This window comes from Ailuropoda melanoleuca, chromosome 2 (genome assembly GCF_002007445.2).
Source record: "Ailuropoda melanoleuca isolate Jingjing chromosome 2, ASM200744v2, whole genome shotgun sequence".
NCBI lineage: Eukaryota > Metazoa > Chordata > Mammalia > Carnivora > Ursidae > Ailuropoda > Ailuropoda melanoleuca.
Window position 1 is genome coordinate 139,651,279 of NC_048219.1, and position 14,346 is coordinate 139,665,624.

Consider the following 14,346-nt stretch of genomic DNA (forward strand, 5'->3'; position numbering starts at 1 on the left):
ATAAAGGAGAGTGTCTGTGGTAGAGGTCCGGGTGCTGTTTTATAAAGGGTGGTCAGAAGAGACGTCTGATAGGATGACATTATTTAAAAGAATGGAAATTGGTTTTGTATTTCAAAACCTCAGAGAAATGCAAGCTGTGATTGATGGTAATAACTTTAAGAAAAAAATATTTTCGTAGCCTAGGATGTGGCATTGGATATGGTTATTTGCATCGAATACCAACACGCCCGTTTGAAGAAGGGAAGAAAATTTCTCTTCCCGGACAGATGACTGGTACACCTATTACTCCTCTTAAAGATGGGTTTACAGAGGTAAGATAACTTTACTACCGATGACATCATACAGTTTCCAGTAAAATCACGTGTCAGTGTGTGTGGTGGTAGCACTCGTGGAGATAGGGCAGGTGATGAGTTAGTGTTGACCCTGATGAATTTGAAGTTCCTGTAGGATATCCAGATGAGTAGCCGATGGATCTGGATTTCAGGAACAAGGATAAGGCTAGAGATACAGATTTGGGAATCATCAGCAAAGGGAGGGTAATTTAACCTAATCAACAGTGATAAAAATTTTCAAGGATTGGGCCTTAGTGGGTCAGAGGACTGAGGCTGGAATCTTGAATATTCCTAATATTTAAATGGATGGGCAGAAAGGGGATCCAGCAAAGGGAGCACAGAAGCAGTCCAAAGGGGAGGACAGAGCTTCAAGAAAAAGGGCATGTCGACTGTGAGGTACTGAGAGAAGGCAGGTGGGGGGAGTGAGAAGCACACATGCTGGGCCAGAGCATTTCAGAGACTGGCGGGGTGCAGGTTCCGATCACAGGGGACAGAGGGTAAGCAGTGGGTGACAAGGTGATGATGAGAGCTGGTGCTTACTATTTCAAGAAACTGCACTGGGAAAGCAGAGCAAGATGCTATGTGGGAACTGCTACAGGATCAAAGCGAGGCTTTTTAAGGAATAAGATGTTTGCACAGGCTTACAGGCTTTTAAAAGGTTTTCTGTGCAAGCCTCACGGGACAGTTAACTCTTGTCTGCGTGAATAAGTAAAAACCAGACATTCAGAAAGAAAATGTTACAGTTGAAAGGGCTACCACCACTGTCATTTTATGGTACACAGTTTGGCCATCCCCAATTCTAGAGAAAGTGAAGAGGAGCTAGAGAAGTGGAATGTTTCCGCAGTGCCCGCCCCTGCCATTGGCCAATGGCCAGAGCCCATGTCATTACATGTTTAGATTCTTAACGCCATGTCTGCTGCCCCTCATCAGTGGTTTCTGCCCCAGATAAGCCTCTCTCGGCAGTCTGAGAAGACCAGAGGGTGAAATGGCGGCTAGGGAAAAGGGCCAGAATACAAGTTGTGTTGGAATGTGCCAGAGGCTACTGGAGCCGGCAGAAGTTGGAGTTTCCAGAGGTGAAACCACCCAGCCATAGAATCCATGTAAACTTACTTATCCCTTCGCGACCCCAGAATGTTGAGGTCTGGCTGCCACCTTCACTCACTGATGAGAAAAGATAAGATGGACTGACAAGGTTAGACATCTTGAGAAATGTCTAAGGGCTCTATCATATTATTAAGACTTCGAGCTGATTTCTTCCATGAACAATGAAAGTTAAAAACTGGCTAAGAACTCAGAGAAGAGGAAAGGTGGAATAAAATGATTTGGGGATAGCTACAAAGGAGGAAAGGTTGAGTCTCCTCCTAGAACAGTGTGTAATGGGGGAGATGCCACGTGGCAAGAGACTGGAAGCAACAGGATAGGGAAATGTTTACAGTGCGTGGTCCCTGACATGTAACAAAAATAGGAAGGGGTGTCTGAAGGCAGAAGTGCCAGGTGAAAACTTTTGACAGCTAGTATGATCAAAAAAGGTATCTGTTAAAAAATAAAACAAAGGAGCAAACCAAAAAAAAAAAAAAAAAAAGGAGAGGCAATCCAAGAAACAGACCCCTAACTAGAGTGAACAAACAGATGGTGACCAGAGGGGACGTGGGTGGGAGGTGGGAGAAATAGGTGATGGGGATTAAGGAGGGCACTCGTGATGAGCACCAGGTGATATATGCAAGTGTTAAATCACTGTTTTGTACAACTGAAACTAATTTTACATTGTATGTTAACTAACTGGAATTTAAATAAAAACTTTTTTAAAGAAGGTATCTGTAGGACCGGTGAGAGACAATAGCTGTATGTTCTTTCAAGTAAACTTGAGTAATTTTTTCTTTCTTTCCTTTTTGGCAGGTCCAGCTGTCCTCAGTTAATCCCCCATCTTTGTCACCACCAGGAGCTACAGAAATTGAACAGGGTCTGTCTGGACTTTCTATTAGCTCAACTCCACCAGCTGTCAGTAATGTTCTCAGTACAGGTGTGCAGAAAACTCTACTCTCTTCAACCTACTTTGTTTTATATGATACAGATTTCTGTGTCTCAAGCTATAGAATTTTAAAAACTAATGCCAGTGTACTTTGAAAACTGTTCATATGCTCTGCATTTAAACCTCTTCTCGGTGTATTTTAGATTCTAGGCTTCTCTCAGCTTGGACATATTGTAGAGTCAGAACTCCACCTTTAAATTCTGTTTAATTGCTCTGTTTTCTCAACAACTGTTTGCAGTATCCCCTAGGTAGTAAACACTGCAGATACAGAAGTGAGCCGGACACCATTCTCTTCCTAGGGGTTCGGTCTTGCTCAGGGGACACGTGCATGTCTTCCTCCCTTTTCTTATTTCTTGTTCTAACGAGTACTGTCCTTTTTTGTTCTGGGTTTTTTCCAACAGCTTTATCGATACATAATTCACATACCATACAAGTCACCCATTTAAAATATATAATTCAGTGGGATTTTTTTCCGTGTATTTGCAGAGTTGTGCAGCCATCATGTTGGTCAGTTTCAGAACACTGCATTACCGCAAAAGAAACCCTTGCCCTACCAGTCACTCACTGTTTTTCCCCAACCCCTCGGGCCTAGACCATTCCTAATCTTCTTTCTTTTTCTGTGGATTTGCCTAATCTAGACATTTCATGCAACATGCATGGTGTCTGTGACTGACTTTTTTCACTTAGAATGTTTTCAAGGTTCATTCATGTGGTAGCATATAGTAGTACTTCCTTTCTTGGCTAAGTAATGTTCCACCATATGGACATTTTATTTACCCATTTTATTTATCCGTTTATCAGTTGTGGGACATTTAGGTGGTTTCTACTTTTTGGCTTTTATGAGTAATGCTGCTACAAACATTTGGGAACAAGGTTTTGCATGAAACTGTGTCTTCATTTTTCTTGATTATATTCTTAGGCCTGGGATTGCTTGGTCACATGATATAGATCTTAACTTTGTATGTTGGTAGAGTTTATTTTTCCATTGCCTTTTTTAAAAACCACGTGTTTTCTGGGTTTGTTTCTTCATAATATACCAAGAGTATATAATTACTCAATAAATGTTCAGTAAGTGTAAGAAAAATACTGACATAGTTTAGCTTTATTTCATTAATACTTTTTATTCTTGAGCTCCTTTTAATATTTATGCTCACAATTTGTTCACATTCCACTTTGTCCTGGAATGAATTTAAAATAGATGCATTCACCAAGATGCAGTTAAGGTCAACAGTATGATTTTTGCACTTGGTCCCCTCGGTTCAAATCCCAGCCCTTTTCCGAATCTTAATTTTCATTCCCAAAGGTGTGTTTTTCTAGATGAAATTTAAAATTTTAGTTTTTTAGAATTAAAAATTTCAAACATAGCCTAAAGTAGACGGCATGGTAACACGAACCCTCTCACCCCCACCCAGCCTCACTAGTTTGCGCTATGGTGACCTGCTTTTCTACCTCTTGCTCTTCGCTGTGTTTTTCCTGGTTTTTTTGAAATATAATTTGCATACCATAAAATTAAGTACTGAATGTATACAACTCCATGATTTCTAGTAAATTTATGGAGTTGCGCAGTCATCACCACAATCCAGGTTTAGAACATTTCCTAGATGAAATACTAATGTCATCCATATGAAGTCATAGATACAGTTGGGAGGGAATTTAAAGTCCATTTCATTTGAGCAGTGTTGGAATCCTTTTTTATATTGTGATATTTTTCTTGGATTCCATCAGATGGTCTTCTAGTTTATTCCTGAATAGACTTAGTACAGGTGGGGTGGTGTAACACCCACAGCAGCAGACCGTTCTGTGTCTACATAACTCTTTCCTATTTTAGAGTAAGTGTTCCAGTGCCATATCAGAGCTCTTCTGATTTTGAGATAGCTGACATCTCTCTTCAAATCTCAGTTTCTTTTTGACATTTTAAATCTTCCCTCATTACATTATAGTTATACTTGTCTTATAAGCACATGCACTGAGACCCCTGGCCTTATTATACTGTAGAGAAATGGCTTCTTGAATATTAAAAGACAGAAATGTAAATCAGTTGCTCAGAAGAGACTGAAGTCAGCACTTTCACTTTGAGAAAATCAATTTAAAAATTGAATATTGCAGCAACATGACATGTGAGAACCCACTTTTTTTTTTCTTACCTGTCTTTGTTTTTCATAAATTGCTGCACAGTAGCCCAGTTAGTAACTGTAGAAACGTTAAAAGTATCTTAAAAAACATTTATATATGGATTTGAAAATTGGGGGATTAAAAAATTTTAGAAAATGAATATATCCTTTTGAAATGACATTAATCAGTATGACCTTTTCGATACACTCCTTTATGTTTCCTGTCCCCTCCGCTGCTTGATTTTCTGCAGAGAACTCACACCATTTTACAGGCTGTGTATTTTACTTGTTCAGTATCAGTCTCCCTTTTCCTGCCCCTCATTAGAATATGTCCTCCAGGTAGTGATTTGCAATTTCTTTATGCTGTAAAGTGCATTAGTGCCTAGAACAGCGTCCAGCATATAGTAGGTGTCCCCAAAAACCTAGATTGAATGAACGTAACAGTTATCCAACTTCTTTGAGAACCTGATGAAAGCAAAGACTCCTACTTTTACATGCCTCCAATTTCTGCAGAAAAGTAAATACATGAAAAAAATAAATAACTATCTGAAAAGGGTTGCTTCTTGTTTTTAGGCACAACTCATCCCTGCTACCATATTTAAGCAGATTTCTATATGACAGTCTGGAATCCATGTAGATACATCGTTACTATTATTTGGACAGCAAAACCTCTCGCATGAGTAGGTTATGATATTAATAGATACCCTTTATTGTGTAGTATCCTGAGTTACTTGCATTTGAAGAACATAACCTCCTCAAGCTAGCATCAGTAAAAAGACTTCAAAGGAGAGTTGGGAACCTGTCCATTTCCTGTCAAAAGGAAATGGAAATTCAGGAAGCCAGCTCATTCTCTCCATCTCTGGAGGCCCATGTATTGTCTCTTTCAGGCCATTTGCATCACTCTCCCCTTTCGCAGACCAGCATTCATGGACTCACAGGGCACATGCCCCCTTTACCCCCAGCAGCCCTAGGTTTATGTGGTGTGTAGTTCAAGGGCCTAATAGACATTGACTAGAATCCTTGAGTTGCGTTCCTTTCCTTTTTTTTTTTTTTTAAAGATTTTTATTTATTTATTTGACAGAGAGGCAGCAAGAGAGGGAACACAAGCAGGGGGAGTGGGAGAGGGAGAACCAGGCTTCCCGCTGAGCAGGGAGCCCGATGTGGGGCTCGGTCCCAGAACTCTGGGATCATGACCTGAGCCGAAGGCCGACACTTAATGACTAAGACACCCAGGCGCCCCTTGAATCGCATTTCTGAACTTCTAAAACAGTTTTCTAATTTAGCTCTGCTTAGGTCAGATGTAAAACTCTTGTCCAGAGAACTTAGCTGAGGTGGGTTTTCAGAGCCTCCTGTCCTGTTAGGCCAGACTCTGTAAACAGTCTTTGTTAAAGGCCACAGGCAGAGTATGTAAGTCAGCTAAGGCAGACACTGAAGCAGCCAGAAACCAGGACTGAAATTAAGGCCTTACCATGGTGAGGAAGGAAGGGGGCAGAAGACTGTCCTAATAAAGTCTGTCCATTCTTTGTTAACTGAATTTGTTAGAAATTGTTTTAAACATCATGGTTTTGTTTCAGGTGTCCCAACAGTACCATTATTGCCACCACAAGTAAACCAGTCCCTCACTTCTGTGCCACCAATGAACCCAGCTACTACATTACCAGGTAAGCAGCAGGAGACGAGAGATGTGTGTAGTAATAATAGCATGACTAATATTGTGCATCTTAAAAAAAAAAACAGTGAAAATTATCTTACCCCTTTGTGGTGACTTTTTCTGTCTGTTCATCTCCTCTTACCTTTGCTGTAACTTTGTGATAAATGAGAGCAGATGGCAACAGCTGTCAGTTACCAGCTGTTAGCTGCTGAACCTCTGGCTCCTTACATCAGCCAGCTACCCCTCGGATGCAGCTGAGGCAGGGAGAAGCAGCGTGGACAAGTGTGTTCTTCAGGGCTTCCCTAACTAGGGCTTTCTAGTAGTTGTTTCTGTGACTAGATGTTGTACCCCGAAAGAGAGCATTCCATATCAGGTTCTTCAGAAGCTCTAAGATTCAGTTAGATTTTTGTTTATTTTTCTTACTATTCCTAGTAAAGACCACGTGTCTTTATCCATTAGATAACAAATATTTCAGGGATCCAATATACTTGAATCGTGAGAACCTTTAATTGTATGACTAAGGATGCCATTACACAGACATACTAAGCCATTAACCAAACGTGTACACACACACATTGGTGAAGAAGTGTGGTAGAATGTTGACATGCGGGGAATTTGAGTGAAAGGTATATATGGGGTTTCTTTATATAAACTACTTTTGCAACTGTAAGTCTGAAGTTACTTCAGGAAAAAAAAATGAAAAAGCTGAAGGAGGGACTGTAAACCTCCGCCATCAAAGAAGTTGAGTTGCATTTACTCCTGCACTTTCTGAGCCCTGTCAGCCCTTTCCCCACAGCACTCAGGCCTTCGTCGTTCCTGGCTGTCAGGTCTGGAAGTACTTGGATGGGTTTTAACCCTTACCTACTTAGCCATCCAGTCACGTAGGTACAGAAAGATGGTTCGCTGAAGTGAGCTATTTTGCTCTTTTTCTTGTTAATGTGAGGACACAGAACTGCCGCCCAGTAAGTGGACTTCTGGTGTTCTCACTTGGACGTGGGTAGTGTTTGTCTCAGAACACAAGGATGGAACGTGTTCCCCAGAGGAAGTGACTTACCTTTTGTTCTCGGCCTTCTCTCTAGGTCTGATGCCTTTACCAGCAGGACTACCTAACCTGCCTGCCCTCCCCAACCTCAACTTCCCCACACCGCACGTCATGCCAGGCGTCAGCTTGCCGGAGCTCATGAACCCGGGTATGTTGCCCATCCTGCCTTCCTAGACTCTAATAAAAAGCTTTTATCCAGGAAAGCAAATCCTCTATTGCAGTTTTTTCCAGAAAGGGCAGATCAGTTTACGAATTTCAGCTGCTTCAAATAAATATTAATCTTTTTTACTTAGAAAGCTTAAAAAAGAAGAGGAAGAAGAATATTTTTGTGATTCTCCTCTACTTGGCCACCTCTCCTCCATTTTCCTCTCCTTGCAGCCCGACAGCCCGGTAAGGGCCAGCTGCAGAAATAGAGAACAGTGTCGCGGCGCTGTTGGAACTGACTTGCTTGGGTGGAAGGGGTACAGTCCCCCCACAGTGGAGGCGAATGAACTCGCTGCCATTCTCCTGGCGCCCGCGGCTGCCACCAGCGGTGCTTGTTTTGAGTAGTCAGGCCCAGGACTTGGGCTGTGAAACCCTCATCCTTGCTCAGCTGGCTGCATTTGTTACTTGATAAATATTCTCTGTTATTAACAGATGTTTTTATAATAAAAACTGTTGAGATTTTAGCTACAAATAGTTAAGCTAGCTGATGTTCAAAGCACTTCTGCTCAGATTTTATCTGCTCTTCTAGTTAATGATTACCCACGTTACCTTTAACTTTGCCATGGCCACAGGTCAGGGCTATTAATTTCTAATTTCTGTAGTTAGGCCCATGGGTGATGTCAGTGAGTGTACATTGTCATGTTTCTGTCTGGATCATAAAGGCGCCTGCTGTACCACCCCCTCTGGGTGTATTCATTACCTGTCCTCATGAACCCATTTGCTTTTCAGCAGAGTGGTTTAAAAAACAAAGGAAGACTGTAAACTCTAACATTTACCTATCTTAGCGCTCCCTTTGTTTTTTTCTTTTATGCCCTGTCCCTTTTCCACGAATTAACAGACTCTAAGCGCATTGGGGGTTTCGCCAGCCCAGTGGTTGCTCTGAACATGCACCTTCTGCCTTGCCTTTCTTAAAGAAGTAATACTCCTTCATTCTGCATTTTGAAATCATCACAATAAACCCACCAAGTGTAATGGTTACCAGCCAGTCACAGGGCTTGAAAGAGGCTGGGTACTTACGGTGGGGCTAATGCAGGGGAGGGAGCCTACACGACAAGTCGCTCCCTTCTTCGCCTTNAGGCTGGGTACTTACGGTGGGGCTAATGCAGGGGAGGGCTGGCCCGTCTCCTCTTGCTGCTGTCTGTCCAGAGGGCCGCTCTGACTCGCTTGTCCCTTGCTGGGGGAATGGGAGTGCCCCGTCCAACGCTGGTGTAGCGGCATTGCCTGCTGGGTGGGCTTCTGTCTGTCCTCAGTGAGGAAAATCTCTTCTCTGAACTGGCTGAGTCACAGGGAGGTTTTGGAGTCTAGAAGCCCGGAACCTTTCCTCCTGGCCAGCTGGTCTGGCAGGGGGTGTTTAACTCCGTCCTGGCCTCCACCTGAGGAGAAGCACGGGTTGTGATGTGTGTTGCCCTTCCTGGGCTTCAGTTCCCTAGTGAAATGCAAATACGGTCATGTGATGATGACTGCTGCCTTTTTAGTGCTGGGAGGATGTGTGATCTGTGCCATTTTTGTCCTAGGTTTGCCACCTCTTCCTTCCTTGCCTCCCCGAAACTTATCTGGCATTGCACCTCTCCCCATGCCATCCGAGTTCCTCCCATCATTCCCTTTGGTTCCAGAGGTGTCTTCCGCGGCAAGCTCAGGGGAGCTGCTGTCCTCCCCCCCACCCAGCGGCAGCCCACCCTCCGACCCTGTCACGACCACTGCAAGGGCAGACGCTGCCTCCGCACCCGCTGTGGATGTGACACCCCCCACTCCCAAGGCCCCCACCACTGTTGAGGACAGAGTCTGCGAATCCACCCCAGCCAGCGAGAAGCCTGTCTCTGCAGTTCCGGATGCAAGTGCCTCCGAGTCACCCTAGCTTTGAACCGGTCTTCGGAGTCGGCGTGGTGGGCTTATTTAACCACGGGAGCGTGTCTGGAAATGCAAACTATCATTAATTTCATACTAGTTTGTACCGTATCTGTAGGCATCCTGTAAATAATTCTAAGGGGAAAACTGACGAAGAGGACGTGGGCTTGTATCCTGCCAAGTCGGGGCGGGGCTCACAGGCTGGGGAGGGAAATGTCAGAGAGTGCTTGTATTTTAAAACAACCAAAAAGAATTGTAAGAGTGGCTTGCTGCCAGGTTTCCACTGCCATTCTTGGGGGTATACATCTTTGGGAAAGGTGGTGACGGGGCATCCACTAGGCTCCCTGTCCCCCTGCTGCTCCTTCTGTAAGAAAACGAAATATTTTATGCCTAGTACTCACACGCAACATTTCTTGTATTTTGTAAATCGGTTTTGAGAATGCAGACCACCTCACTAAATCGTGAAAGGAAAAACTATTTTACTTTTGGTCTCTGTGAGTCACATCTCTCTAAAGGTTTACACGAAAATTCCAACTAAAGATGTTTGTTAAAGTTACACAGTGTGCACTATTAATTGAACATCTTTTTATTCAGCCTATACACAGATCTTTGTTTAGAGCTCTCAGAATTACTCAGACAACATTTTGTAACTGCTGCTGTTGCTTTATACGTCCACCATAAAATGGCATTTAAAAAGAAATAAAGGAGATGTTGCACAGTTTTAAACCAGAAGGTGGCACTTTGTGGCTACTTATTCTAGCTCTGCTGGAGAAGCATAGATAGCAATAAATTACAGTAATTTTATTTTTCTTCTTGTGGTGCATTTAAATGAGAACTAATTACCATGTATGTACTTGTGACTCTCCAGGATGTCGCACATCTTTAATGTAATTTTTCATGTCTTATGTTTGCTTTTCCTAAGTTTTCTAAGAGATGGTAAGTTAAGTGGAATTGATTTATTGAATGAAATTAAATGCATATTCTATCTGTTTTTTAAATAAGACAAAAGAGGTTCATTGGTTATTGACCTGGCGGTAGCATGACTACTGCTAGGGGAGCAGCACATGCGATTGGCCTTCACCTCCTCAGCCAGAGACTGGGCTTAGCAGCACCGAGCCGGTGCATCTGATAGAGGGCCCAGTGCCAGCCAGTATTTCGGTTATATCCATGTCTGGAGCCAGGTTTGTCCTTCAAGCTAAATGGTAAAAGAAGGCTCCAGCTCTGAGCATAGCTTCTTCTGTTTGCGTTGTAAATATTTCTAGAATATTTCTCTCAATTAACAATCCTGTTTTTTGAAAAAGAGCTTAGGTAGGAAAAATATTCACAAGTATATTTAAATGTTAGAATTTTTTTCTTTCCAGGATAGGAGGGGGTTGAACAAGTTGTTACTGCATTCTAAAAGTTGCTCATATTTTTTTTAAATGTCTAGGAGATAACCTTCGTGGAAAGCAAGTAAATATGTTTTAAGCTTTAAAAATGATTTTAAAAAAACAAAAACTAAAAACAGCAGTTCTTCCATTGCAGTGATTACTTAACTCTTTTGAGGTCACAGTTCTCATTTGAGAATGATGACAGTGCTGGACCGTCTTCCCAGAAAAATGTCCATAAGCATATGTAAAACACTGAGCTCTGGGGAGGGAGAGAGTCTTAGCGCTCATTTGGAGGATGGGCGCAGACTTGGCCTGTGTGGGCTCATTGGAACTTCCTGAGGTGCAGAACAGTTTAGATATTCTCTGCTTCCTTCAGGAAAACCAGTTTCAGTGTTAAATAGGCACTGGGGCCAGAAACACAGATGTGAAAGATAGTGTCCCTGCCAGGAGGCCACTTACTAGGGCCATGTCAGGGAGGGAGCCTGGTGGGATCAGTCCTCCGGGCACTCGGGAAGAAGTCCCTTAACCATGGCCCTGAGCTCGGGGCAGCCCATGGTGGGGGGAATCCCATGCAGTCAGAATTACCTTTGAAGCCCCTCTATCACTCTGTGCACACAAGAAAGACAGGAGGCAGTGGTAAGGGAGGACATCAGTTTGGAATAAACTCCATTACCACAAATATTCTAAAAATAATGATGACTTAAATAAAGTTTATGTCTCCCGTGTTCAGACACCCATTGGAGGTAGTCTGGCAGAGGCAGGACTGGTCCGCGGCAGCGTCCGAGACCATCTCCCATCTGGAGTTTTACAGGTCTGCTTTCCACTTCCATGGTCCTCCCACGGACACAGGTGGCAGCTGTGGTCCCAGCCATGCCATTCTGGTTCCAGCCAGAAGAGAAAGGTACATTCCCCTTTCCTTTGGGGACAAATCAGAGCAGTTTCATGTCACACCCAGTACTGTGGCTTACATCCTTCTGGCCAGTGTGGGGCTTCATGGCCACTTCTAGCTAAAGGGAGGCAGAGCAGTGAAGTCTTTATCCTGCCACATGCTCTGCTGTTAGGAGGAGGAAGAGGAACCCGTGAGGCCCAGTGAGCAGCCCTGCTGCGTGCCGTGGAGCCGGACTGAGCCCTTGGCGCAGCCCACACTCAGCACCACTGTTCGCAGCAAGCTTTGGTGGGGTCAGAGGTGGCAGTGTGGTGAGGGTGCTGGGGAGCTTTCTGAGAGACAACATTTGACGTGAAGAATTACTTAGGCAAAGGGGGAGGGGAGCAGACACCTTCTAGTTAGGGAAGTGTTTGAGGAATGGCCAGGAGTAGCGTGCACAGGGCCCTGAGGGCCAGGCTGGGGAATGGGGCTTTGTCTTAAGAACAGGAGTCACTGAGGGAACTCCATGGGCGACAAGCTCAGATCTGCATGTGAGAAACCCTGTCTAGCAGCGGGGAGGCTGGAAGGGGCTGCACAGTCCCTCCAGAGGCCACCAACCCAGAAATGAGCGAAAAGGAGAGAAGAGCTTCAGGGCAGACAGAAGAAATAGACTTGCAGCTGTCATCCAGAGGAAACTTTATTTTACTTTTTTAAGGATCCTTTTGAAGATTGGTTTATTTGAGAGAGAAAGAGCCAGGGGAATTGGGGGGATGGGGTAGAGGGGGAGAGAGTGGGTCTTAAGCAGGCTCTGCGCTCAGCACGGAGCCCAACATGGGGCTCCATCTCATGACCCTGAGATCATGACCTGAGCCAAAATCAAGAGTCTAATGCTTAACTGACTGAGCCACCCAGGCGCCCCATCCAAAGGGCCCTCTGACAGCTAAGACTGAGTGTGATGACTTCACCCTTCCCCTTTGGTTTTTGTTCCTGTTTTATCCTTAGTCCATTATTAAGCACACTTACTAAGAACAGTGAAGTTTAGCTCATTTCCTGACCATTGAAATAGGAAAGAAAATGAAAAAGACCTTCCCTATTTGTGAGACACCAACTAATGTTCAGGGATGGGCTCTGCCTTGGCCTGAAGGTAAAGGCTTCCCTTTAATTATTTAACCACCCCGGCTGCGATTGGAATCACCTCAATTAGAATATGGATTCCTGGAACCTTGGAGTTTTGAGAAGCTTCCCAGGGGATGGGAACCACTAAACCTGACATTTCTCTTCCACACTGAACCCGTCCCTTCCCTGGCTCCCATTAGTAGCACCTACCCACACCTCCTCCTAGGTGGTCATTGAATCAGGCTGTTCCAGAACTTGGGGACGTAAGAAGACAACACAAAGGTCATTGTCTACTAAGACATTTTACCATTTAGCAAAGTGCACATGTTAAGAGACTATTGCTTTTATTTATTTTATTGCTGATACTTTTTGCATTAGATCTAGGAAGAACAGCTTCCCGTATTGCTAACCAACACGTTCCTTTATAGGCTTCTTGCATATGAGCCAGTTTAAATAGAAGAATGGGGGATTAACGCCAAGGCCAGTTACTCAAGCAGCAGGACCACAGACCAGTGGAAGAGCAGGTGGGCCCGCTCTCAGGCTGGTAGCATCCTGGGCACTGTAAACCATCCACTGGTGGAGGTGGGCCCCAGGGCCTTGCAATGTTCTCAGAGTTGAGGTGGTACAGTATTTCCTGGCAGCAGATAAAAACAGGCCCCTGTTCCACGAAGGCCACTGGGGCTCAGGATAATAACAGTACGTGCTCACTGCTGGTGGGGTGAATAAGGAAGCAAAGGGCTGCTTGGCTGGCTCGGTAGAGTATGCAGCTCTTGATCTTGGGGTCTTGAGATCGAATCCCACGTAGAGATTACTTAAAAAAATAAATGAACTCTTGGTTTTCTTTAAAAAATAAATGGGGCACCAGGGTGGCTCAGTTGGTGGGGCATCTGCCTTCAGCTCAGGTCATGATCCTGGGGTCCTGGGATCGAGCCCCACATCGGGCTCCCTGCTCAGTGGGGAGTGTGCTGCTCCCTTTCCCTCTGCCCCTCCCCTGCTTGTGCTCTCTCTTTTTCTGTCAAATAAAATCTTTTTAAAAATTAANTTTTTAAAAATTAAAAATAAAAAAAAAAAAAAAAAGTTGCTGAGCCAGCCCTGCAAAGCCCCTTTCCAGTACAATCTGTCAGGTGAACAAGAGGTAGCAAACTGGCTTCCCTCCAGACGTGGTTCCTTTCAAGTGTTGTGTATACATTAAAATGTGAATTAATTGCCAACTTTAAGAACATTTCACGTAAATCCAGATTTCTGGTTTCCCCCAAATCCCGAGATTTGGCAGCACTGAGTAAATCCTCAGTCCCACAGGGAAACAAGGGCCGCTGTGAGCCCAAACCCTTCAGTTGGCCATATCCTCACCTGGCCCCCTGGTTTCTGCTACCTGCCTGGCCCACCGGTGTCTGAATTTTGCAGTGTCTCAAGTATTGGAAGGGATGGGTAAAAAACTGAAAACTTTAAAAAGTTAGATGGTCCAGAGCCCAGGGGATCCAGGATCAGAAAATAAGATGCTTCTGGGCACCCGGGTGGCTTGGTTGAGCCTCCGACGTTTGATTTTGGTTCAGGGCATGATCTCAGGTTTGTGAGATCGAGTTCCATGTCAGGCTCGCACTGGTGTGGAATCTGCTTGATATTCTCTCTCCCCCTCGCTCTCAAAAAAACAAAACACAAAAAAACCAAGATTCTTCATGGACTCCATTATTTTGGATCCATGAATCCTGGTGGAATGGACACTAGGGTTTATGAAATTTGAAGCAGTCCTGTAAACAATGATAAGCTCTGGGGAGAAATAG

At 44.2% G+C, this 14,346-nt stretch overlaps 1 protein-coding gene across 1 annotated transcript in view; it reads left to right on the forward strand.

The window, feature by feature from the left end:
• GORASP2 (golgi reassembly stacking protein 2) overlaps positions 1-10,018 on the forward strand; it is a 35,481-nt gene extending 25,463 nt beyond the window's left edge. The window contains exons 6-10 of the mRNA XM_002923910.4: positions 179-311; positions 2,229-2,352; positions 6,047-6,133; positions 7,203-7,313; positions 8,884-10,018. Of these exons, the coding sequence (XP_002923956.1) occupies positions 179-311; positions 2,229-2,352; positions 6,047-6,133; positions 7,203-7,313; positions 8,884-9,224 (796 nt within the window). The 3' untranslated portion in view covers positions 9,225-10,018. The remainder of the gene's footprint in view (positions 1-178; positions 312-2,228; positions 2,353-6,046; positions 6,134-7,202; positions 7,314-8,883) is intronic.
• Positions 10,019-14,346: the final 4,328 nt, after the last annotated feature.